The 24637-nt window shown below is 40.4% G+C and overlaps 2 protein-coding genes and 1 non-coding gene across 4 annotated transcripts in view; 2 read left to right on the top strand and 1 right to left on the bottom strand.

Moving 5' to 3' along the window:
• Window positions 1–1650: 1650 nt before the first annotated feature.
• Window positions 1651–1723, bottom strand: trnar-ccu (transfer RNA arginine (anticodon CCU)). The gene has a single exon. It is a non-coding gene; the product is annotated as a tRNA-Arg (tRNA).
• A 482-nt stretch (window positions 1724–2205) lies between these two features.
• ift56 (intraflagellar transport 56) lies at window positions 2206–14887 on the top strand. Its single transcript, XM_084930944.1, has 18 exons — window positions 2206–2496; window positions 2664–2807; window positions 4001–4093; window positions 4228–4342; window positions 5337–5386; window positions 6406–6551; window positions 8068–8239; window positions 8591–8665; window positions 8867–8969; window positions 10034–10089; window positions 10573–10626; window positions 10713–10776; window positions 10860–10948; window positions 11179–11262; window positions 11348–11417; window positions 12925–13031; window positions 14286–14419; window positions 14571–14887. Exons 1-18 carry the CDS (start codon window positions 2494–2496, stop codon window positions 14683–14685), a joined length of 1674 nt encoding a protein of 557 aa, XP_084787070.1. The 5' UTR covers window positions 2206–2493; the 3' UTR covers window positions 14686–14887.
• A 2850-nt stretch (window positions 14888–17737) lies between these two features.
• LOC146385291 (ubinuclein-2-like) overlaps window positions 17738–24637 on the top strand; it is a 26721-nt gene continuing 19821 nt past the window's right edge. The window contains exons 1-5 of one of the 2 annotated variants that reach the window (XM_084930943.1): window positions 17738–18389; window positions 19214–19330; window positions 20825–20926; window positions 21759–21869; window positions 23696–23799. In XM_084930943.1, coding sequence (XP_084787069.1) covers window positions 18087–18389; window positions 19214–19330; window positions 20825–20926; window positions 21759–21869; window positions 23696–23799 — 737 coding nt within the window. In that variant the 5' untranslated portion in view covers window positions 17738–18086. The remainder of the gene's footprint in view (window positions 18390–19213; window positions 19331–20824; window positions 20927–21758; window positions 21870–23695; window positions 23800–24637) is intronic. The other variant, XM_084930942.1, reaches the window with a different exon arrangement.

The following is a 24637-nucleotide window of genomic DNA, read 5'->3' as shown; positions in this document are numbered from 1 at the left end:
GCCCATTTAAGATTTATGAAAGGTTTCAAATGCAAATTTATGACAAGAGACTGCTTCAACTACAGATATCACGAAATCACACACAAAGATTCATGTAAATACAAGCAGGTAAATCATTATTGAAAAAGTCATATTGCTGAAAATATGTTTGAGATATTTTTTTCACCACTGTTTCTACAAATTTTGTTCCCTCAGCATAAAAATTGTACACATTTTTATGTATTTGTTTATTTTTATGACATCTGCACATTTTTCAATGAGTCTGATAGTTGGATGTCAGATTCTAGATTAGCTGATCTACTGCTAATAAAAAAACAAACTATAATTCATTTCTATAATAGTCTACATCCATTGTTGTTATAGGGGAACCTTTTAAATTTTTACACTCAGGCACAGATAAAGTTGAGCCGCTTGTCACATTTCCGGTTCTCCCACTGTCCCCCTTTAGTTAAAGCTCCACAGCGATTCCACAGTGGACACTGGTAGTCCTTATCTCCGTGGGGCCGGACGTCGTACACCAGAGGATCGCCGTTCACCCACAGCCAGCGATCACCCAGGTAACGCAAACTGATCCACACCCGCTCTGTGGTGTTTTGGTACAGAGTCATCTGGGCCAGAGTGGTCACACTGGCAGAGAGCAGGCTGATGAGGATACTCTTACTCTGTCTGCAGTGCCTCATGGCCCCCTCCCAGGTCATTTTCTTCTTCACCACATTAAGCTGATACGAGGAATCTGACCCTTACTGATGCACATTTTCTCTGCCTCTAACAAGGTCGTGTCTTCTGAGATATCAATCTGGATCGCAGCCAACCTGCAAAATTGTTTAATGGTGAATTTCACTGTCTGAACTGCTGTTTTTACTGTGGAGGACAAACAAATCCTAACTGCCTGCCTACCTAGGTAGCCTTCAGAGACTGATTTAAACAAAATAACTTATTTGCCTTTCAAACCATGCATTTATAATTGTGTTTTTGTTGCTTTGGAGTTTGCTTTTCATTGAGTTTGCCAGTCAATGTCCTATGATGTATATAACTTTTTCTTTTCTCAGTATTTCCCAGCTTCACATGGACAAATGCTGCTGTGTCTTACAGTTAACATCCTTATTGTATCCCCACACAAACAGTCACGGATGGCTGCCCCTCCCTGAGTTTTGTTAAGCTGCAGGTTTCTTACTGTTAAAAGGTAATTTCTTTATTGTTTTTATGTTCTTTATGTTTCCTTATTGTGCGTAAGTTTGACTATGGGATTCCTGGGTTGTTAGCTTCCTTTCTAAAATGTTGTTATGTCCTTACCTTGAAAGATAAACTGCTTTCAGAGGATTATTTATTTGATTTGTCATTATATAAACATTGCTGAGCTGAAGTGAGAATAATGCTGATTGTTGTACGGTAAACTGGACTTCATATACTTAACCTAAAGATTCATTGGTCCAAAGTGATATCCATTTAACTTAATTTCATGACATATACTATAATGTTTTATACTTTTGTATAAAGGGTATGTCTTTGAAAGAAAGAAAAATCAAGCAGTGAGAATGACTCAGTGACGCTCATCTTTATTGTGATGTTTGCACTCAGATTCAATGATGACTGTGTAAAGTGAAACGTATCTTAAAGAACTATAAACCTACAAATACCAAGAAAATGTTCCACCCCAGATGGGACTCGAACCCACAATCCCTGGCTTAGGAGGCCAGTGCCTTATCCATTAGGCCACTGGGGCGCGCACGAGCCGTCTCGAGAAAATTATACTAATATTAATTGAGGACAAGTGACACACCATACTAAAAGGCAGTAAAAAGTACGTTAGTGGTTGATTTTTTTTTTGTTTGGTTTGGAATCCATATCTATGTTTCTATTTTTATTTTTAATAAACGTACTGAATAAATCCAACTCGATGAAACGGCGCAGCTATTGCTCGCTACTCGGTTACTAAGCAACTAAGACCAAACCATTGAGTCAAGCTAGACGTAGAAGAACCGTGCTGCTTCCTGTTTAACAGCAAACTCGGATTGAATACAAAATGGTATTATGTTCCTTTTCCCGATATTACAAGCTTTGTATTCGGCTTATTCAGAGGAGAAAACAATCAGCCTCCGTTAAACAGTTTACGTTGAATAGATGTTAAACAGTCTCATTAAATTGTGAAGCCTAGTGATCGTAATTTTTATTTTGAAAGTCGTCGAGCGGAAACTTTTAACCATGTTGTTGTTAACTACAAACTAGCTAATGCTATCGACATCTAAGTAGAAAATACACCACGCCACAGCGTAAAACTTGTTATTTTCTTCTCTCTCTCTCTTTGTTTTTTAAATCACGGCAGAGCCGTAAGAGAATTTAGTTGTCGTTTACCCCGTTGTGAGGTTTTAATGACAAATTAAACCAACAGTGACCATTAAATGGTAAAAGGTTACGGACGCAATAACGTAGCTAACACCAAACGTTACTTGGGTTAGTGATAATCAAGCCTCAGCTAAGGAGAGACTTATCGAAATGGTGAGCTGATGTTTTTGGAAACTTAACGCCAGGGCTGTTCTGATATCTTATAAAAGTATACATTTCTGCTTGTTTTTGCCTTGCTTAACCGTTCCTTTGGTGGTCCGATTAACTAACCCCACCATTTAGGTAGAAGCTCGATATAGTAAATTTGTTTTCCTCGGTAGATTCTCTCTCGGGTCAAACCAGCCGTGGGAGGAGAGACATCAACAAGCATTGGTGAGAAAAACAAAAGAAATAAAAGCAAGCTCCCCCGATTGGAGGAATACCTGCAGCAGAGAGACTACCTGGGAGCCTTGACGTTGTTAGAGGTACTTAAGGAAAAACTCAGTACACATCTTTTGGTATCCACTGCTCAGCATATCGTAAGGTAAAGACCCTGCAGTTATAGAGGGAGAACCCCCACCTTTAGAAGAGCCTCTACCGCTTGACAACAGTGGGGAGGAAGAACTCCCCTTTTGCAGGAAAAAACAAACAAACAAATAAGATACACAAAGAATGTGTTTCTGGATGAGGCTCTCCACTTTTTAACCTCCTGCAGTGTAACTTTTTCGCATTTTTGTTTTTTAAATTTAGATAGACACAAAAAAAATTCCCTCCATTCAGCTGTCATTCTCTGCATCTCCAGCTCATTTTTTAGCACTATTGATTTGTGTCAGTTTATTGACAAATGTAAGTACAATGTGCCTTTAAAATTGAAGATGGGCACACAAAGATTTGCATATCTATCCATTGTCTCCCAAAGGCCTGATAATTCAGGACTTTATATGTGAGTAGATTCATTTTAGATTATTTCCCATTCGAACTCTTGCACATGTGGGATCAACAGCATATTTAATGCTTTTCACAAGGGCTACCCTTCCCTAGATGGAACAATTATGAGATTTTATGCATTCCTAAATCAAAAGTAACTGAATCCTGACCTGCACTGTGTGTGCAGTGTGGCCTTACGTGAGAATCAGAATCAGCAGACCACTACATCTGCTTCAAGGTTCAACAATTCCTGAAATCCTCCGAGCACCCAATCTGGCACCAACAACCATTCCACATTCATTGTCACTTAAATCACTTTTCGTCACCATTCAGATGCTCAGTTTGAAATTCAGAAACTGTTGACTATGTCTGCCTGTCTAAATATGTCTAAATGCATTGATTTTCTGCCATGTGATTTGGCCGATTATTTGCATTAAGAATCAGTTGAACAGATATACCTAATGAAATGTTGGTGAGTGTATGCTGACCAGTTGCACCTGCGTGTATAGCTACTCTCCAAAGGCTCATTTCCCCCCCATGGCAAACCCTGACTATGGGGAGATAAGTTAGAGTATTATTAGATTGTCACGACTGTGTGAGCAGATCAAACTAGAATATAGTATACAGTATATTCTTAGTTTCTTACAACTCCATGATGAGAGGCTAAGTAGTGCTGCTGTTTAGACTGTTGATTTGTGAAATGTCAAGCGGTGTTGCTGCACCTGCTCATGTGTTGCTGTGTCATGTCTAGTTTCAGAAAAATATTGGCGAGAGAGAGGAGGATGCAGACCTCTGGATTGGGTACTGCGCCTTTCACTTGGGGGATTACAAGAAAGCTATGGAGGTAGTTTTTGCTGTACATGAGTGTGAATCCGCGTGTTTTCCTTGATACAGCCCCCAAATACTTTATTCACATATCAAAACGCTTTTGTAGGGTAATGTTTGAATATCCATTATATTCTTTCCATTTCCTGATAGGAGTACAAGTCGATGACCAACAAACCTGAGTGCCCTGCTGAGGTCTGGGTCTACTTGGCCTGTGCCCTGTTTTTTCTGGGGCTCTATAAAGAAGCAGAGGAGGCTGCATCCAAGGGTAGGCAGATATTTGTGTACAATGTTACTGAAGGGCAAACGTGCACTAGTATTCTGTGGAACTGTTATAAGTAGAGTCCCAGACTGGGACATGTTTGGTTTACCAAGAGCAGCAACTGCTTTAATATAAAAATGTGTACTTACTTGGTTCAGCAGTTGATGGCAAGCTTTTGAAAGCAAAGGTATTGCATATAGATTGAACATTACAGAGTCAAGGTTAATTTGACCATGTTTAGTGACATTTAACATGTTGAAACCTTTCCTGTGTGTCCAAATCAATATACTTCAGCTAGGCTGTCCTGCAGCAGCAAGAAGGGTTATCAGCGTGTGAGGATTTATTGGTGATGCAGTTTATTGCCTTATAAAAAAAGACTGCAACGACTAATCATTGATCTGTTTGGTTTTTTTCTTTGCTTCATCACATTTAAGGAAACTCAGGATTACTGTGTTTACTTTATTTTAAGATCACCGTCCTTGCAGAATCAATGTCTGGTGTGAGAACCTCGTTGTGCAGCATCAGACAGCCAATCAGAAAGCTGTGAATAATGAATAATCTTTTAGAATAATGATCCAATAGACAATAAATATGATTTGCATTTTATTTTGTTTGTTTCTTACCAAGTTAATTTTAATGTGTCGCGCACCAGTTTGTTCTCAACAGATGCTCCTCTTGTGTAAGATTTGGTATTTGTGTGTTTTAGTGTTTATTTTAAGCCTTTCATTGAAAAAAAAGCTTACAGGATTTTTTTTAAAGGGCTTTTATTTTGAAGAGTGTAAACATGATGTACACAGAGATTATTGATAAGATTTAATAAGTTATCCTGTGTGATTGAAGAACTACCTCGCATTTAAGCCACGGCCCATTCTTTGTGTGAGTTCTGTGTCCTGATGTTGTTATATAACCACTGAGAGCTAGGTAATGTTGTAATGAATGGTTTCCTTGTTCTCGTGTGGTTTTCTGTCTAACTGAATTTGGTGTCTCTTGTTCTCCCTAGCACCTATGTCCCCCCTCCAAAACAGGCTGCTTTTTCACTTGGCTCACAAGGTTTGAAAATTATCCCTTTATTATCACACTTTTATGTATTTTCTGTGCTTTGTCTGACTACCATGTTAATTCTTTTACGCAACACTGATTTTGAAGTTTTTTTCATCTACATCTGATTTGTTTGTGAGTTTGATTCATGTTTTCTTGCCCTCTCCCTTGTCTTTACAACCACAGTCATCAGTGGCACTCACTTACTCAGTTTTTACTCAGTCAGTACACCTTTGCAATATATTGAAGCTTCAAAAACAGCTGAAAGTGTGTTTGGCTCTGGCAGTAATGAAGTGTCAGAAATGATTCCTGTGCAGTGATCTGAATCCAGTGATATTAAAGCCAGTTATAACCAGGAGTTAAAGTGAGCTGGAACCATTAGTAGATAAATCTAAGGATGATATAAAGCCAGTTAGATTTTCGTGTGCTGCTTGGCGTTGCTTCCAGCTGATGCCACAGAATACTCACTCACCCCGATTACATCCCGCTGTAGTTCTCATCTATGTTCATGCATACAGATATTAGTATAATGATGAGCATGTTGCTAGCTCTACTGCACAGAAGTGATCCACAAAGAGCGTTAAACCCCGGAGTAGCTAGTAGCCAGCCCAGAGAGCTGGAGTAGCACATGTCTGCTGATCACAGTCTGAACACAAAGACAAATCATTGTAAACCCGTTTTTTATCTTCTATGTTAAGCACAGTTTATGAGTTTATGTGTAATGAAATGAACTATATAAAGAAAACAGTGATTAATAGTGTTACAATATAAATAATTACAAGTGTTATTTCTAAGCGATTCTTTGCCTAAAACTGCACTACTACTCCAGATCTGCCAGATCCCACTTTAACCCCCGGTCAATCACAACACAGGAATATTTACCAAAAAACAATAGAAATGATATAAAAAAAAAAAAAAATGCGTGTCTGAAAATGATCTGCTCAGCACGTGAAGGTTTACAGCTGCCAGAAGCGATCACACCTCTGATTGCTGTTCCCTTCGTGTCCGTTGTCTTCGTATCATTGTCTCAGTTCAATGATGAGAAGAGGCTGATGAGTTTCCACCAGAACCTGGAGGATGTGACAGAGGACCAGCTGAGCCTGGCATCCATCCACTACATGCGCTCGCACTATCAGGAGGCCATAGACATCTATAAACGCCTTCTGCTGCAGAACAGGTCTGTGCCTTTCCTTCCCTTTCAATCTTTGACATTTGTTTCACACTCCTGCTGTACTTCAGCTCATCTCAGGAACCCCTTAAAAGGTGAGAGTCTTTTAATGGAGGGGTATTAGATTTTATGACTTTGACACTTCGTGCAGACACAAAGATAGTGCCATTGACGGTGCAGTAGACCTGGTGAGCCTTCTTTCTCCAACCACTGTGCTGTATTTGGAGCATCCAGATACGAAAATGAAAATACTTTGATTTCAGTAGACATCTCCTGCCTCTTCTTGCAGAGTTATTATGTATTCATGGCTTTGGAACATGTGAGCAGCTGAGGTGGGTTTTTTTTTTTTTTGCTTGTTTGTTTGTTTCACTGTGTTGACAGTACAAGATCTGCCAGCTGCCAGCAGCTCTGAGAACCGCTACTTCCTTTGACTGCTGACACTGAAATGCAAAGATTTTAAACTAGTGCTGAGAAGATTCACGAATCGACTTTTCTGAAACACTCGATGTGCCTCATTTGGCTTAGCTGGACTGCCATTATCCAGTCCTCATGTCTTAAGTGTTTCCTTGATTGTGTTTGTTTGGTTCCTGTAATGACTTTTTAGCTCCATCTGACTTCACTAAAAATATATTATTGAAAAATAGAGATTTGTAAAAAATATTTGTTGTCCGGGGTTTCTCTTTCTTACATGTGGAGGATAAAAGCTGTTGTGCAGGATTTTGTACTGGGGAGCTGGCAGAGTAAAGTCCATTTAATGTCTGATTTCACTGATTTAAACATTTCTAGATGTTACCGTTGGATATTGTCCACATAGTTCGTGGGTACAGTGCAAAGGGAGAGTGACCCCTTTGATACAGACTTCACTCCACAGACCTTCAAATCTTAGTCTTTTCAGATTTACAGTTAACTTAAAATATCCTTTTCAACTTTCTCATTTAAAAATGAGAATGTATATCAACAGTAGTGCCACAAGAAAACAAGTTTCTGTCATTTGCTAGGTGTGTGAAAACGTGTTGTTTTGAAATGCATAACTGTCTCTCAGTGTAGACTTCTATATGTAATGTGAACACTATTTTATCTTGCCAAGATGGGCTGTTTTCTGATCATGTGCAGATGGATAGATGTGATGTCTGGGTGAAAGGCTGGGTACATCCCAAACAGCTGACACGTAAAGAGACAATTATACACACTCACCTAAAGCCAATTGAGAAACACTAATTAATCTAACAAGCATGTCTGTGGACTGTGGGAGGAACCCCACAACAGAGAGGACCTGCAAACTCCAACCGGCTGGCAAGTTTGATCACAGAACCTTTAAAATCTTCCAAGTGGACTTGTTGCACAGGTGGCATCCCATTCTTTCACAAATGTTTGTAGAAACAGTCTGCATGCCTTGGTGTTTGAAGGCTTAAAATAATTAATAATAATGATTATCATGAGAACTTTATTTATTAAGATATTTGTTTAAAAAAAGAAGACAAAATTAGCCAGAAAGTCATTTTTATCTTAAATCTCGTCTTTTCAGAGATTTTCTGGCTCTGAAAGTGTACGTGGCTCTGTGTTACTACAAGCTGGACTACTATGATGTCTCCCAAGAGGTGCTGGCCGTGTACCTGCAGAGTATCCCCGACTCCACTATTGCTCTCAACCTCAAGGCTTGCAACCACTACAGACTTTATAACGGCAAAGCAGCAGAGGTACCGAGCTTTGGTGGTTCTTCATCTTTATTGTTGTGAATGTAACTGTGTAATGAGTTATTATTAAGAAGGTTTAAGGGGTAATGATAAAAAGAAAAAGAAATCTTTTTTAGCTTTACCCATTTTACATGTCACCATGTGCTATTACAGAAGCATGAAAAGTCCAACAGTTTCTAACATTTTTGTGAGGCTGAGCTGTTTGTTCTCATGTTTTTTTTTTAAATTACTTGCTCTGTTACACCTGAGTGGTTGCCCTTTTTATTTCTTAGATGATTTTAGCTAGTAGGTTTGACGTGTGTGTGTGTGTGTGCGTGTGCGTGTGCGTGTGTGCATGTGCTCTGGTCCCCTTAGGCTGAGTTGAAGAACCTAATCGACATCTCTTCCTGCTCCTTTGAGTTTGCTAAGGAGCTTATCCGACACAACCTGGTAAGCTCTCCACAAGCTTCAGCTGTAAGTGAGCAGGTGTGTGTGTGTGTGTGTGTGTGTGTGTGTGTGTGTGTGTGTGTGTGTGTGTGTGTGTGTGTGTGTGTGTGTGTGTGTGTGTGTGTGTGTGTGTGTGTGTGTGCGTGTGTGCGCATACACTAGTGACTGCTACACTTCAACACTCTGAATCCCTGTGTACTGCAGGTGGTGTTTCGTGGTGGGGAGGGTGCATTGCAGGTACTGCCTCCTCTGATTGATGTGATCCCTGAAGCCAGACTCAACCTGGTCATCTACTATCTCAGGCAAGGTGTGTAGCCACATCACTGCAACGTTGTTGTTGTTGTTGTTGTTTTTTTAATACAGGCAAAACAAGGGATTAGACAGGGTATACTAGTACAGAGTGCAACACGAATGAGGCCTCATGCCTGGGAATCTGTTAGTTCTGTTAGTCCTTCTTCTGTTATGGAAGCCGTGGGGGTCATTACTCAGGGCTCATGGCCAAGTGAAAGTAGAAACGCAGATCAATCAGTAAATCAGCAGCATAGCCCTGTACTCCTTATTATTCTGCAGACACCGCATCAACCTGTCTTTCCTGAAAGATAAAGTCTCCACCCTCTCTGCATTTGTGAACAAGACCCTGAGATGCTTCAACTCCTTCGCTTGTGGCAGCAACTGCTCCCCAACCTGGAGTGGGCACCCCATCCTTTTTTTTTTTACTGAGAACAATGTCCTCACACTTAGAGGGCAATTGTCAACTACAAAAATCAGAGACAAGATCGCGAGACCCAATGTCCTTCACCCCTGTCCGACCAATCCAGCCCATGTTATAATGCAGCTAGAACCACAACTGCATTTATGCTTCAGAAATGTTCTTGGTCTAGATGAACAACATGTGTCATGAGTATGTTGAAACACAGTCCTATTGGCACACTATGTAATACTAACTTATTATGCCATTCATTTAATAACAAACCAAAACATTAGTGATACAATAGCTTCTCTGACTCACAATCTATTGCAATTTACAAGTTAATGCCCATAAAGTGACAAATCTGACCATGAGCATAATTTGGGTGAAGATTAGGAGACAATTGTGTGCAAGTGAACAGTACTGTGAGAGGATCAGCGATTCTTGTGCAATGGGGATAAATGGGTGATGTATACCTTGGCTTTGCAAAAGCTCATTGGTCATTTGGATGAGCTAAAAATTATGGGCAAACATAACGTGATGCACTCTTTCTTTCACAGCATCAAATTTATCGTGCAGCATCACTATTCAGTGATAATAGATGTTAATTTCATGTAGAGCTGTATTAATCACCAGATTTTGATAGAGTTGACGCATTCACATACTCGCATTTCTGCTCACAGACGATGTCGAGGAAGCTTATAACCTCATCCAGGATTTGGTCCCCACCACGCCTCAGGTGAGGTTAAGTTTTAATTTTGTCTTTTTAAACGTTTGGTCCTGGTGTTTCACTCCAAAAGTCTCTCCAGTTTCACTTTAATATGATATTTGTTAAAGTTTTATGTTAAGTTTAGAGTCAGTGGTTGTATTTTTAAAGTCACTGTATGGTCTTGTTACAGGAAAGAAAATGCCCAATAAAACAAAAACAACCCTGGCAGATTAAATAAATCCTGCTAACAAAAACTCTTCTTCTTTCTTCCCACTTAAGAGCTCTCGAGGAGATTTTTCTTTCCTCTGATCAGCTTTTTTTTTTTTTTTTTATCTTCAAAAGCACTTTAATGTCTCCTGGATCTGAACAATCTGAAACTCATGACGTGTTTTTTGTATTCCTTTTATGTTTTGTTTTTTTCCCTTACTTGTTGGAATGGATTTTGACGGACTTTGAAGCTGCGATGAAACAATGGATCAAATGATTCACTCTGATCTTCTTTTTTTTTAATAGGAGTACATTTTGAAAGGAGTGGTAAACGCTGCTTTAGGACAAAAAATCGGATCAGTGAGTATTTCTGTAAGAGTTACATGCAAACAAAAATGATGGCTCCGTGTGTGAGACAAATGTGCGATTGTGCTTTTGTGTTTCAGAGGGATCACTTAAAAATTGCTCAGCAGTTCTTTCAGCTGGTCGGAGGCTCGGCGAGCGAGTGCGGTACGCCCCACAGAAATCTGACCTGTTTTATTATTTGAGGAACGTGTGTTAGCATGTGTGTATTACATTTTCTATCCTTTCAGATACTATTCCTGGCAGACAGTGCATGGCCTCCTGCTTCTTTCTCTTGAAACAGTTTGAAGACGTTCTCATTTATCTCAACTCGGTCAAGGTTGGTGTTGCACGCTTGCAGTGGAGAGTCAGTGTTATTTATTTTTTTATTCAGGTAAAAAAAAAGACACTCGCCCACACGCTGGGTGAGAAGTGCCACTTCAGATGACAAGTGGTGCTTTACATTTATTCGTGTGTGTGTGTGTGTGTGTGTGTGTGTGTGTTGAGGCTGACACTCGTTTTATTTCTGGACACGTAGGCACTCGTCCTTTTTGTGCTTTTCTTTTTCAGGGTTACTTCTACAACGATGACACATTCAACTTCAACTATGCTCAGGCAAAAGCAGCGATTGGCAACTACAGAGAGGCAGAAGAGGTACGCTAACTGAGCAGCCATTTATGTGTCTGTGAATAAATTGTTGGCCTTTTTCTTTTTACTGATTTTAATTTTTGGTTCACAGGTTTTTCTGCTCATTCAGAGTGAAAAGATCAAGAATGACTATGTTTACCTCAGCTGGCTGGCACGATGCTGTATGTATAGTCGATGTTATACTAACGGTAATACAGTGTATTTACAGTCACAAGCCACATTATTAGGTACACTTTGCTACTACAATAATAAGGGGGTCTTTCATTATTCAGCCCTGGTTTAATTCTTTGTGGCATAGATTCAGTGAGAAGCTGGAAATTCCTCAGAGATTTCCTTCCATATTGACATGACAGCATCACACAGTTGTTGCCGAGTGCAGTGAAGTATCACTAGTCGTGGTTTTTTCCTGCTTAGGGGAATTTGTGTTGCCTCCCCCCAATGAGATTTCAGTCAGAGCCAAATTAAATTTCCCAATTTCAATCAAACACTTGCTGCTGATTTGTTAGCAGCATAGACTCATTGCCATACTATATGCAGACTTGTCATGCATGTATGTGTGTGGTCATCCCAGAAAACCCTGAGAAAGCAAACTCCTACTCTGCTTGTTCAGTATTTGTAATGGTAAAATGGTAAAATCCAGTTAAACAATAAAAAAAAACAGTGGATCTGTCACAACAGGGATTCACACAAAAACATAACAGAAGAAAATCAACTCTGAGCTAGACTTTGACACAGAAGGATTAAAAGGTGCTATCGTGGGCGATCGTGGCTCAAGAGTTGGCAGTTCGTCTTGTAATCGGAAGGTTGCTGGTTCGAGCCCCGGCTCGGATAGTCTCGGTCGTTGTGTCCTTGGGCAAGACACTTCACCTACCGCCTACTGGTGATGGCCAGAGGGGCCGATGGCACAATATGGCAGCCTCGCTTCTGTCAGTCTGCCCCAGGGCAGCCGTGGCTACAACTGTAGCTTGCCTCCACCAGTGTGTGAATGTGAGAGTGAATGAATAGTGGAATTGTAAAGCGCTTTGAGGGTCTCGAAAAGCGCTATATAAATGCAATCCATTATTATTATTATTAAATTGATTCTGTCAAAAATAATCAGTAAAACTGTAAGAGTAATCCTCACTGCAGCCGGCTGCCAACTCAAGAACGCCATCTGTTAATTTCACTCTGCTGATAAGGTGTTTGTTCAGTATGAAGATGAGGAGTTTTGCATATATTATAACTAAGTGTGTAACAACCAAACAAGGAGCATAAATGATCCCGTTTCTTAGTTGCTGCTGCCAGCTGCACAAACATCTGTGAAACCTTTTTAGGTAGATATGAAAAGGATACAGTAATCTTCATCTGATCACATAAAAGCTCTTAAACACCTTTACACAGTGAAAACAGAAATGAGCGCCCCTTTTTACTCGTTCACCGAGGCTGAGGCCCGAATCAAACATTTCCAGCCTGAGGCCTTTAAAGAATTTAAGGTCTCTCATCACTCAGTTGGAGTTTCTCTCAGCAGCTCTGAGAAACCTCTGATAGAAGAAATTTCTTCCATTCTCAGCTTTAATCTACATCAATAAAACCTGCCCGCAGCCTTTAAAATGTTCCATATTTGAATGTAAAAGAGCTGAAACTGCATGTGAGCGTTGGGTTATTGAAATCTGATCTCGGTCTCATCAGACATAATGAACCAGAAGGGTCAGCTTGCCTGGGAGCTCTACCTGAAGATGGGAACCTCCTCAGATTCCTTCCATCTGCTCCAGCTCATTGCCAATGACTGCTACAAGGTGACATCCTCCTCCCTCCTCTTCCTCTTGTACTGTATGTGGTGGCTGTTTTAACCCTGTGAGATCTTACTCATCAGCAGTGATGACCCCAATCCTATCAGTACACGTAGTCTCAGCAATCAGGGGACAAAAAAGTGTTTACGTTACTCCAAAAATACTTTTTGCTCATCTTTAGAACAAACTGGAGGGTTATGCTCATAACTGCGACTTCACAGGGTTCATTTTAAGATTTTGGAGAAAATGAATTAGTCAGCTGGGATATGTTCCTGAAATGAAAACTATTATTTAGTCACAGCCCTGGTTTGAATATGTATTTGCCTTTTGTGATGAATTTATACAAAGTGCCACAGCTAATGATTTGATACTTTATTGAGTAACTTGCTGATTATTTATTTTCCATAGATGGAGACGAGACAAAAACCTGTGACGGTATCAGATCAAGAAAAGCAGCAAATACTCAGCCTCATAACAACAACAGTACTTTTATGTTTTTGTTGTCTGAGAGTAAATCATTAATTCTGGCTGCTGCATGACTACACTTGGCAGCTCGCTTGTTAAAACGCCTTCATTTATTGCTGAAGGCAGGAGTCTTTCAGTTCAGTTGTGTAACATTTCTGAGGAATGCCTGCATCCTGAATTCAGAAATGTCAGATGTATTTTAGAAGTCCCAAATGTCACCTTAAATGGAGAAACGGCACCTTTTATGCTCCGCCTGCTGGATTTTGTGGTATTTTTCACAGGCTGTGCAGCTGCAGTCTTTACCGAAAATATTTTGATATCTTTTTAAAGTGGACTTACTGTGTTTTTCTTTATTTTCTGTGTGTAACTGTCAGAGTGCTGGATGCTTACATATAAATGAGGTCACCACTGAGTCAAAAACTCACTTTTAGGTTCACAGACTTCAGACTCTTACCTCTAAACATCTTGCTGTCAAAGAGAGGAGATATCTGTAATAAGGTCATCTCAGGGACACAGCTCTGACTGTGAGCACAGGAGTCCACTTGCTATTTGTGAGGGGCAGCCAATCAGAAGACACAGGGCCTCAAAGTGACACAAACTGCTTGTTTTAGACAGTGGATTAACTGAGGGGCAGCACAAGGGGCCGGCATGAAATAAAAAAGCCGTGAATCACACAAAACTACTCTAAAGTCCAAAAACAACAATATGGAGCTGGGAATGAGCATAAATAGTCCACCTGAAGTTAATAAACAGGCTTTGCATGCCGATGCTCATGACTGCAGCCTGTCGTTTCAGATGGGTCAGTTCTACTACGCAGCGAAGGCCTTTGATGCACTGGAGAAGCTGGACCCAGCCTCCAACTACTGGGAGGGGAAAAGAGGGGCGTGTGTCGGCGTCTTTCAGCTCATACTGGCAAACAAGGAGCCCAAGTATGTTTGTCTCTCTTTCCTGTGGGGTGGTTTTAGTTTTGATCATCGTGCCGTCTGCAGGAATGGGTGTGAGGTTTAAGCAAAGTAAACATGAGAGATTGTGCATTCTTTACGTAATCTTGTATCCTCACATATCCTGTTTGCACCCTAGGGAGACTCTTAAAGAGGTGCTGACCCTCTTGCGAAATTCAGGAAACCCCCAGGTTGAGTACATCATCCGAATTATGAGGAAGTGGGCCAAAGACAACAGAGTCCTCCTCTCGTGACAGCCTTGAGCCTTCAGTGCTGAACTGAAGACTCCAAGCCCACGATAAGAGCTGCCGGGATGCAGACAGCAGCACTGATGATTTATCCCACATCAAGAAGGATTTGTATTTTTCTACTATACTCTAGTTCTTTGTGCTGTTCTGTGTACATGTATTTAAATTTAACACATAATTTAACTGGATTAAACTTTTTTAAAACAAATGTCAGTGTGTAAACATTTTCAGACCATAAATTACACACTAAACACTTCATACTGTCAACATCTATAAACATCGGTGGCTATTTCTAAACGTTGCACATTTCCTAAGAGTTTATTGAGCGTAGCTGCTAAGCTGTGCTCTGTACCAGTGAAGGAAGGATTCCAGTCTTAGTATTAACTCTGAAAAAATACTTTATAGGTTTTCTACAATTTAATTTTTAAAGTTACATAAAAGTCCACCATTTGAAGTACACTTTACCTGCACAACTGGTATTTCCACATTGCACTATGGTGTGCATGGGCTCACATATAAACAGTTAAAGGAGCACTCACTTCAGGCAGTATTCCACTTTTATACAGCTGTTATGACCCTGGCCTTCGTCTGAGACCTGTCTTTAAAAGGAAAATATTGAAATGGGTAAAATACGTGCTTTTCATGTGCTATTAATAAAGCTGCAGTAAGGGCCTGATAGGTCTCTGTGACTCACTCCAGTCTGTCTGACATCACCTCCTTCACTCACTTCTCCTGTTAAAATAGGAAAAAGAGTGGTGCCCATTTTTTGGCCAGTTTTCTCATTAACATCTTCTGTTAACATGATAAACGTGTAATAGATTACAGTATTGGACCAGAATAGACATTTTTATTAAAATCATTAATTATTCTGTTCATCAGTCATTTGCAGCACGGTTTTGTTTTTCTGGTTTTATTTAAAAGGAAAATCAGTTTTCTGAGTGACATCAAATCTTTGACATGCAGTAAGCGTGTGGAAATGTCAGTAGTTAAACCTGCCTCTGCAGAGTCTTCTTCAATGATAATAACACAGATCCTAACCCTAATCTCTACCACTTTACTTTCACAATATGGGATTTGGGGCTTTTGCTGATTGCTCACTAAGGCCTTTGAAATCAGGAAATGCACAAAAAAAAGAAAGTTCTTGATATGACGCATCAAAAAGTTTTTAACTTTTTAGGTTCGAGTCCTCGCTGTTGTCGGGTTGCTAAGCTACTTTCAGTTGGTTAAACATACTCATCTTTTATTCTGTGCCTGTGATGATTTTCAGATCCATCTCGACCAGAATGACAAAATCAGGGCTACTCCCTCTAAACAAAGCACAAAATGAAACCAGTGACCATTGAACTGGTCTCTGTGAAAACCAGCGAGGTGCCGTTTCAGTTGCAAATTTTACAAAGCAATCTATCAGGACCACCACCCAACCCCCTCCAATACAGAGTGAGAAAAGTGGGGAGGGGCTGACAGGGACCTGGGAGCAAACTTTTACCCGGGGGGTTTGCAGCAGGCTAATTGAGACGTGGTTTCTATGCAGTAACCGTGTGCATTTTTATCCCTAACCCCCCTGTCGTAGGTAGACTTTGTCATAGATTTTGATTGGCTGTAGTTTACAAATGTGACCACATGTCAAGTCAAGTCAAAAAACTTATTAAGATAGATGTGAGAGGTGTTGATCACAAACGAATGTGCACATCTACGGGGGCATCCCTGTGGAAAGCCAGAGATGACTAGTAGACAGAAAAGCAGCTGAATTAACAGCTTTAACAGCTATCAGAGATTACAGAAGAGTACAAACACTGCTGTATAAGAACAAAAACTTTACTCTTTACTGCATTTACTTAGTGAGACTTTGAAAGATTGCATTCAAATAAAATAAAGTTTTCCATTTGCATAAGCCATACCACACCTTTAACCTGCAGAGGCTGATTGTGTTTATGTGAAAGGCAATTCAAGTCGAATATATTTGTATAGGACAAAAGACAATTCAGTGTCCTTAACAGACAGAGAAATATAAAACTATAAATATTATAGTCATGCTAAAAATTAACAAAAAGAATAAAACATGCAGGAAAAGCATACAGGATTACAGGGTTAAGAGGTTGAAGACACAAAGCCTTGATTTAAAAGGTGTTCATTTATTTACAGTTTTATTATTTAGTCAAAGAATATTTTTCAAACTCTGACTTCATCTCACAGTGACTCCTTATGAGGAATTTGGCTGAAGCCAAACTTACAGAATAAATATGTATATGATTGAACTTTTTCTTTTCGTCTGGATTCTTTATGCCTGAAACAGTTTATCTACTTTATCTACTTTTTCCCCATATTTGTCACACTTACGTGTTTCAGCTCATCAAACATATTTTAAAAGCTAAACCTACCTGGCTTGTGTGACAAAGTATCCCTGCCCTAAACCTAATATCTGTTCGTGCCACCCTTGGCAGCAAGAACTGCAGTCTAGTGTTTCTGGCAATAAATGCTTCTCATCATTGTGGAGGAATCATGGCCCACATTGTTTTAGTTTTGGAGTGGCCTTTGACTAGGGGGGAGTTACTTTTTCCACACAGGATAGCTTGCCCCTTGGTAAATTAAATCATAATTTAAAAACTGCATTTTGGATTAACTCTTATCTTTGACAGGAAGGGGGGAAATAATTTTCTTAGAGTATATGTGAACACGCGTTTTATTGGGATTCTGCTTACAGTGTGCATCAACAGGTGGATAAATCAGCTGGTTTAGGATGGTTATCTGAAGCAGCCAATCATCTGGCTCGCCTTCTTCCCTTTTACGATTTGATGTTTGAGAGTGAGCGCGTGCAAGAATGCACGATTCAGCGTTTTTTTCCCCTGAATAGACTAAATGAAAAGGTCCAGGTGAGAGCTGTGGATTCAAACACGGCACACAGCACACGGCACGCGGTCAGAGTCCCCACACAGCCTGTCCTTCACTCACACACTTTATAAAGGTCATTATTGTACTGATGGTGTTGTGATTATAGCCTGTTGTGACAGGGGCGGGTTTAGGATCGGGCCACGCGCTGATTGGACATGATGACCCCCCTGTGGCACTGTGCTTCCGTTTAGTGCGTACGCGCAGGCGCAGCGACCCCTCTCTTCTGATTTTTATTTACTCCCGAAACCCAAGATGGCTCCTGTGAATGTCTCAGTCCCATAGCAAATCGAGGATGCGAGTAGCTGCCGAAAAAACAACTTTTCCCCGAGCGTCGCATCCCCTGGAGTTTAATCCGTATGCCGCGGAGGAGGCTGTAACGTCCGCGTAGGCACCGAGCAGCCGTCGGAGCTCCGCGAAACCGCCTTCAATCCACCAATTTGGAGTAGTTTCGCGAAGTAGCTCTTCTCCTCGCTGTCGCTGTCTGTCCGGAGCGAGGTTCAGGCAGGCAGCTCATCCAAATGGCCGAACCGAGAAAAGTGCAGTTTGTCACCCTCTCGGCCTTCGCAGCTGGAGCCGCCGCGGAGTCCAGGAAACGGCGGCTGGAGGATGAGGCCGACTTCAACTTCGACAGAGCCGGGGAGGTCGAGGCAGCGACCGGGGCAGGAGGTGCCGCCAGCAACGGTCGCCTCGTTAAAACCGGCGACAGGGACAAGGCTGCAGCCGAAAAGAGGGCGACCGTGAGGCTAAACCTGCCCCTGTCCGAGCCTGACGACCGCTCCTCCGCCGAGTTTAATTACGGGGAACTCATCCAGAACCTCCAGGTAGGATCCCCGAGTTTAAGCAGCATTACGAGGCCGGGGGAGAGAGAGTGGAGCCGGAGTTAATTTATCGCTCTTGGAAGTGTTTGTGTGGACTTGTGTTTGCTAAGTTAGCTGGAGAGGGGGGTGCACCTTGTGTTTCGGTGGCATAGCGTGGTTGAAACTGACCAGCACAAAAGAGAGCAGCATTTCTTCATCTTCTTTTTTTTAATCCAACACGTCCAACTTCTGCTGAGCTCTCACAGATTCTAGCTTTTTTTTTTTTAAATCAGAGGGTTGGGAGACCTCCTCCCCCGCCTCTCTTCCACATGTAGAGAGGGATGAAGCTGGTCTTGTGCTGCTTTGCTACCTGTGTCCTTTCCACTCAGGCTTGCCCAGCAACAGCCCAGTCACACAGCCATTACAGCACTTGGAAATGCCACATGCAGTTTGGCCCTCTGGCAGCGGCTGATAGATAGATGAGAGAGCATTGCTGATGGAAGTACCAGGATGTAACATGGGAGTGAGGCAAATGTCAGCAGTGAGATCAAAGACAAGCTCGCCACATTGTCAATCTGTGCACATCTGGATCATCTGGTTTCTGCTTATAAACCAAAAGTTAATTAAATATTTCTTACTTGGGGCCAAACAGTAGTCCTGCCAGCACCGTGTTGGGAATATTTTGAGCATTTGTACCAGCACTCACTTGCAGCTGTTCACTTATTTAAGGCTGCTGTGATAATATGTTGATACATTTCTGATTGGACAGAGTCACTGCAACTGTTTGACTTTGCCCCAGGGGTCCGATCATTCCTGTTCACTGTTTTGTTGTTCAAATTTTCTTCCAGGCAAAGAATAATGCTCCAAGTTTGACTTCAGCCCGCAATCCCGATGACCCCTTCAATGATGAGGAGAGAGAGCGGCTCCAGGTTGAAGCCCTGGCTAAGAAGTTTGAAAATAAATATGTGAGTGGTTTGATTTATTTTTTTTAAATTCCATGTTTGTAGTAGGATTTTTCAATGAGGATCACATTTCACAGCTGAAAAGTAAATCTTTAAATTAGTGGTGGTTTCTAAATAATCTTAAAGGGCCTCATTATACTGTGTCTGCTCTTACAGTCATGGACATTGATATTAAATGTGGACAGGTTTCATAAAATCATGTGTTTGTCAACTAATGTGGTCACCTTAGCCACACAACTCTGTGGGGACAGAAGCTCCACCCACCTGAGGTTCAAACCTTTTGATTGTCAATGACAGCCAATCAGAAGAAAGCTGACTTAAAGCAGTGGTTCTTGAACAATGGGCTGTATAGCTGGTAACCAAGTGACAAATATGAAGTGAATGATTGTGATTATTATTTATTTATTAAGAAAAACCAAAGAGCTTGCTGATCCTACTCCGCTGACCTTTAATTTAACAAAAAATCATCTTGGATTTTTTTTTAATATTACTGATTAATAAAAATTGTGGTGTGGAGCACAAACTGTCTGGCTGCTGAATGTCAGAATATGTTTGAGAACCACTGGGTTAAAGGAAGTGGGAAGGATAAGCAAAGATTATTTTGAGCTGCGAATCATGCTAAGCTACTCTACACTCTAGCACTAAAAATATGGATCTGAAAATTAGTTTTCTGGAAATCAAAGCTTGTTCGAGCCACTGAAATAAACGTTTAACATATATAAATCAAAATTTCAGGTTGTTACCTAAAATGTCCAGTTGGGTTTTCTAAACTTAGAAGAAATTAATGACATTTTGAATTGCAGAGTTTTGAGGTAATAACATTAAATTTATGACTTATGGATAGCAAAGTGGTCTTTCAGTAGTGTAAATAAGTTTTCATGCATAAGTCCACTCTGTAGCTCAATGTCTCACACAGAGATATGTGTGTGCCATGTCACTAATTTTTATTAGTTAAACATATTAGTGTTAGTTTTAATAACTTATGGTTTTTAAGTTTAAGTTAAGCTACACTTATTTCCAAAAGTTTTATGGGATGCTTGGTATTTCCAGACTCTTGATTTGTAATGAAAAAACTGTCAAACCTCGAGTGAATTATTGCTTCTATCTAAGGTTTCAGCACTACAGGGTCTTTGTGGCAGATATTTCATATTTAAGCAATAAACTGTACAGAAATATTCATGCTTATTACTGTTTGTGCCATATATCTTTAAGTTAAAAGACAAATTATCCGTTGATTTTATTTTATTTTTTTAATTTTTAAAATAATTAGGTGAAGTGATTTATCCATCAGACTGGATTTGTTTCTGTGGGGGTCAAAGTGTGTTTGTTTGCACTCATCAGAGCGCCAAACGTCCCAAAAACAAAAGTATTACAAATATTTCCTCAGTTCTCACTGTGCTAATGTTTTACGGTTTCGGGTTATGTGAGGATTACAGAGAAGAAAACTGTTGTGTTCTGCTTGTAAATGAAAATGAAATTCTATGAAAAACGTTTTAGGGGAACGTGGGGAAGAAGAAGAGGAAGGATCGAATGCAAGATCTGATCGATATTGGGTTTGGCTACGATGAGACAGACCCCTTTATAGACAACTCTGAGGCTGTGAGTATTCCTTTCTTCATGACTAACGAGGTGTTTTTTTTCCTCTCGTGTGTCTGTTTTCTAAGACTTTCATGTAGTGGAGTGTCTGAGTTTGTCTCTATTATAATGTGGCATGCTAGTCTCCTCGCTCCCTTATTATCTGCTGATTTATTTGATGTCCTCGTTACGCTCCTGAACTGCTGTTGTTTGGTCTCGATGTGTGGAGGTAGACATTATCCCTCTGTGGTTAAATATTTATTTCCTGCCTTGATGTTTCCAAGCTGTACGTTCAGTGGCACTTCTAAAGATAGACAGTTGTCCTTTATTAAACCAACCTGAGACTGCAGTCTAAAACAGTCCTCATGACTCATGAAGACGTCTGTGCTCCTTGTGTCCAAACAGGAATACGTTGTTGTTGTCGTCTCAGTGTTTATAACTCAGTATTCGGAGGATGTCACTCTCTGTCTGGCTGTAATAGCTAGAATTATGCTCTTTTATGGATTCCCTGCCATTATATGATATTTGTCTTGATGTTTTTAAATAGCTATCCTCTCTGCTCACAAATTGGCTGCACACTGTTTGACTTATTTCTTTCCCCCCTTTTTGTTTTGATATGTGCCATGATGGGAAAATTGTTTTCATCTGTGGCCCAGAGGGGATTGGGATTCTTTTACTGATTTATTTATTTCTGGCTCACAGTTAACACTGACCAGCAGCTGCTTGGTGACACGTTACCAGTTACTCAAAATGTTTTTAAAGCTGCAGACAGCTGCGGTGCAAGTGGCGTTATTCTTTACCAGAGTCGTGTAAATTCACACTGCAGCTTGTCTTCCTTTGTTAATGTTTTCCTCAGTATGACGAGCTGGTGCCCGCCTCGCTCACCACAAAGCTGGGGGGATTTTACATCAACACTGGCACGCTGCAGTTCAGAGCGGCCTCTGAATCCGAGGGAGAGGAGGACAAGGTGAGACTACCTGAGCATATTTCAATATTTCGGTGTTTGAGTCAGTTAAATGGAATTCGACTCCAAAGTGTGATAAATTAATTTAAAGATAAGAAAGCCAGCACAATAAATACACCCTCACCATTAAAATCCAGATGCACAATAAACTGTTAAATAAATACTAAAACCTAAAAGAGAAAGACTAACTTTACGCCTCAAAGTCTGCTGGATCACTCCGCTGGTAAACTTTATGTCTGTAGTGTGTTTTGTGCAGTTCAGAGTGCTTTACTGGTGACTGACAGGCTGATAGCAAAAAAAGAACAATGTGCAGATAATCAATTAAAAAAAAAATCAAAACATGAAGCATCAAAGAAAGAAACTTGCAACATAGAGTTAGGTCCACAGTCTTTGGGTCTGTGCACCACCACAATGGATTTTAAACCAAACAATCAGGATGTGACTGAAGTTTGATTTAAGAGGATTAACACAAATTTAGCATTTACTGTTAAGGATCAACAGACACTTTTTTTTTTTTAAGTGTTTCCGATTTTTTTTCAAACTCAAAAGTAACTGAACAAACTAACATCCATGGAGATCACCAAATCCCGTTTTGTCACTTGAGATGCGCTGCTAGGCCTTTCCTGCAGTCCCCTTCACTTACTGCTGTTTATGGGTCGTTTGGCATTCAGTTTTGTATTTAATAATTCTTCTTTTCCAGAAGTGTGCAGGTAGTGCAGAGATTTTCCTTTCAAAGTCAAAACTGGTCTTCCTGTATCTTCTGTTCATGAAGGCGTCTCTTGATTGTAGATCTTTAGATTCAAGTTTTTCTTGACTTTGGTTAGAAGTTGCAAAGTTATTTTTCTTGATCATGGAAATAATTCTGTGGCCTTTCAGGACTTCTGGTGTCGCTGGGCTGGTTAGTGCACTCATCCTTTGTACTGTATTGTAGATTGGCTGCTCTTAAATTTTTATTTTTATTTTATTTTTTAAACCAGTCTGACAGGTTTATTTTGTTTTTTCCGCCTAATGATGGCCTCTCTTACTTATACTCACATCTCTTAAAGTGAAAAGCTATAAAATGCAAATTCAGCACTTTGAATCAACTCCAGATATGACATGTGGTTCATTTGTCATAAAATAACAGAGGAACTCACCTGGCTATAAAGCTGCCTGTCACTCATTGTCTTATAATATAATATAGTGTAATAATAATAATAATAATAATAATAATAATAATAATAATAATAATAATAATAATAATAATAATAATATAAGGGATTTTGTATAAACAAAAAAAAATTCTGTAATTAATAAACACTTAAACATGTTGTAAACGCCCTTCAATTAAAGCTGAAAGTCTGCACTTCAGTCACATTCTGATTGGCTGATTTAAAATCCGTACTGTAGCCGATTAATACGGACAAAGACACGAGTCTCATGTTATCAGAACGGCAACGGAATGCATGACGTAACTCAGAGTGAAGGAAAAATGCAAATGTAGCTTTTAATGTTTTATTTATTTATTTATTTATTTTTTATTTCCCAAATACAAAACAAATCTGCCTGTACCAAGTTTAATGACCCAGGGCGACTGCAAGGTGCTCAAACTTTGAGCTAAATCCCGTTAACTGAACTCTACTTATCAGACCATGTGACGCTGCCGTCCTAACATCCAGCAAGAGCCCGTTTTTCATCAGGGTTAGCAAGATACGGTGTTGACAGCATCACTCAACACATCAATAAGAGCATACTGATCCGCACGGAGCGCTGCTCACACCGAATTCATTATCAGTCATTGTCTGCTGTTTATCTGAATTAATGAGCGTATGTTGTTGTGGCTTTTTCAGAAGCTGAATGACAACAGCGAGCAGGTGATCAAGAGGAGGAAGAAGAAAGAAGGAAACGCTCTGGAGGAGAAGAGCACGAAGAAGAATAAAGTACCCAAACAGGGGTGAGAACCGTGGCTTAGTAATATTACTCCCCTGTCCGTTTGTGTCGGGGCTTGTGTGGTTTTTATTATTAAGCTCAATGAGAGGCTTATGAAAAGCTGAGCAAGCCAAAACTCTTGAATTGGAGGACATCGCTTTGCATGCAGCTCTCACAAAATATTCCTAATCAGGTGATTTATTCTGAAGATGTGTCTCTTCCTGTATATATGGACAGGCTGTTTCTCCTGACCTTTTTAGACACCCAGTGATTTGTGGGCCACCACAAATATGCAATGAGGCATCTGTGTGCTCTTTGCCCCTCTAACAAACCGCCACCCTGTGTGACATTACACCCCTCTGCTTTTCTGTGGACCCTCTCGTACGTCTATCACGAGGCAGGGGTGCTTATTGAGACTTTCTCGCAGCTGCTGTGACAAGCAAGCCACCTTCTAGGAAATGCTCCATTATCTGTGCTCGTATATGCCGAATACTCCAACACCCCTCCATCCTGAATACTACATCTAAAAATAGCCACAGCTATTGCTATTGTGCCATTGCTAAATGGATGATGTTATATATGGGAGTGTATGTGTGTCAGACCTTTGAGAGCAGACTGCAGGTTAATCCCATTGAATCCCCACACTTTTGCCTCATATCGGTCTTTGTCAGCACGTGTCGATGCCTCAGTTTGTCTGTGAAAAGATCGTTATTGGTGCCTTGTCCTACGTGGGCCGGTGAGTTTGTTAAGATTTTTCAAAATGGAGTGGACTCGCCTGGTTTCAGACCTCAAAACAGCCGCCCACATTTCAGATTTGCTTAAGCATTCAGATGGGTTTACTGCAACCCCTTTATGGTTGTTTG

The sequence above is a fragment of the Perissodus microlepis genome, chromosome 6 (assembly GCF_051167445.1).
Source record: "Perissodus microlepis isolate ML-2025 ecotype Zambia chromosome 6, ASM5116744v1, whole genome shotgun sequence".
NCBI lineage: Eukaryota > Metazoa > Chordata > Actinopteri > Cichliformes > Cichlidae > Perissodus > Perissodus microlepis.
This window is presented reverse-complemented; position numbering and strand designations above follow the sequence as displayed.

Coding starts and splice junctions, on each gene's coding strand:
- ift56 (XM_084930944.1), top strand. Junction 2,808..4,000: donor GAGCCTTGACGTTGTTAGAG/GTACTTAAGGAA, acceptor TGTCATGTCTAG/TTTCAGAAAAATATTGGCGA. Junction 6,552..8,067: donor CGCCTTCTGCTGCAGAACAG/GTCTGTGCCTTT, acceptor TCGTCTTTTCAG/AGATTTTCTGGCTCTGAAAG.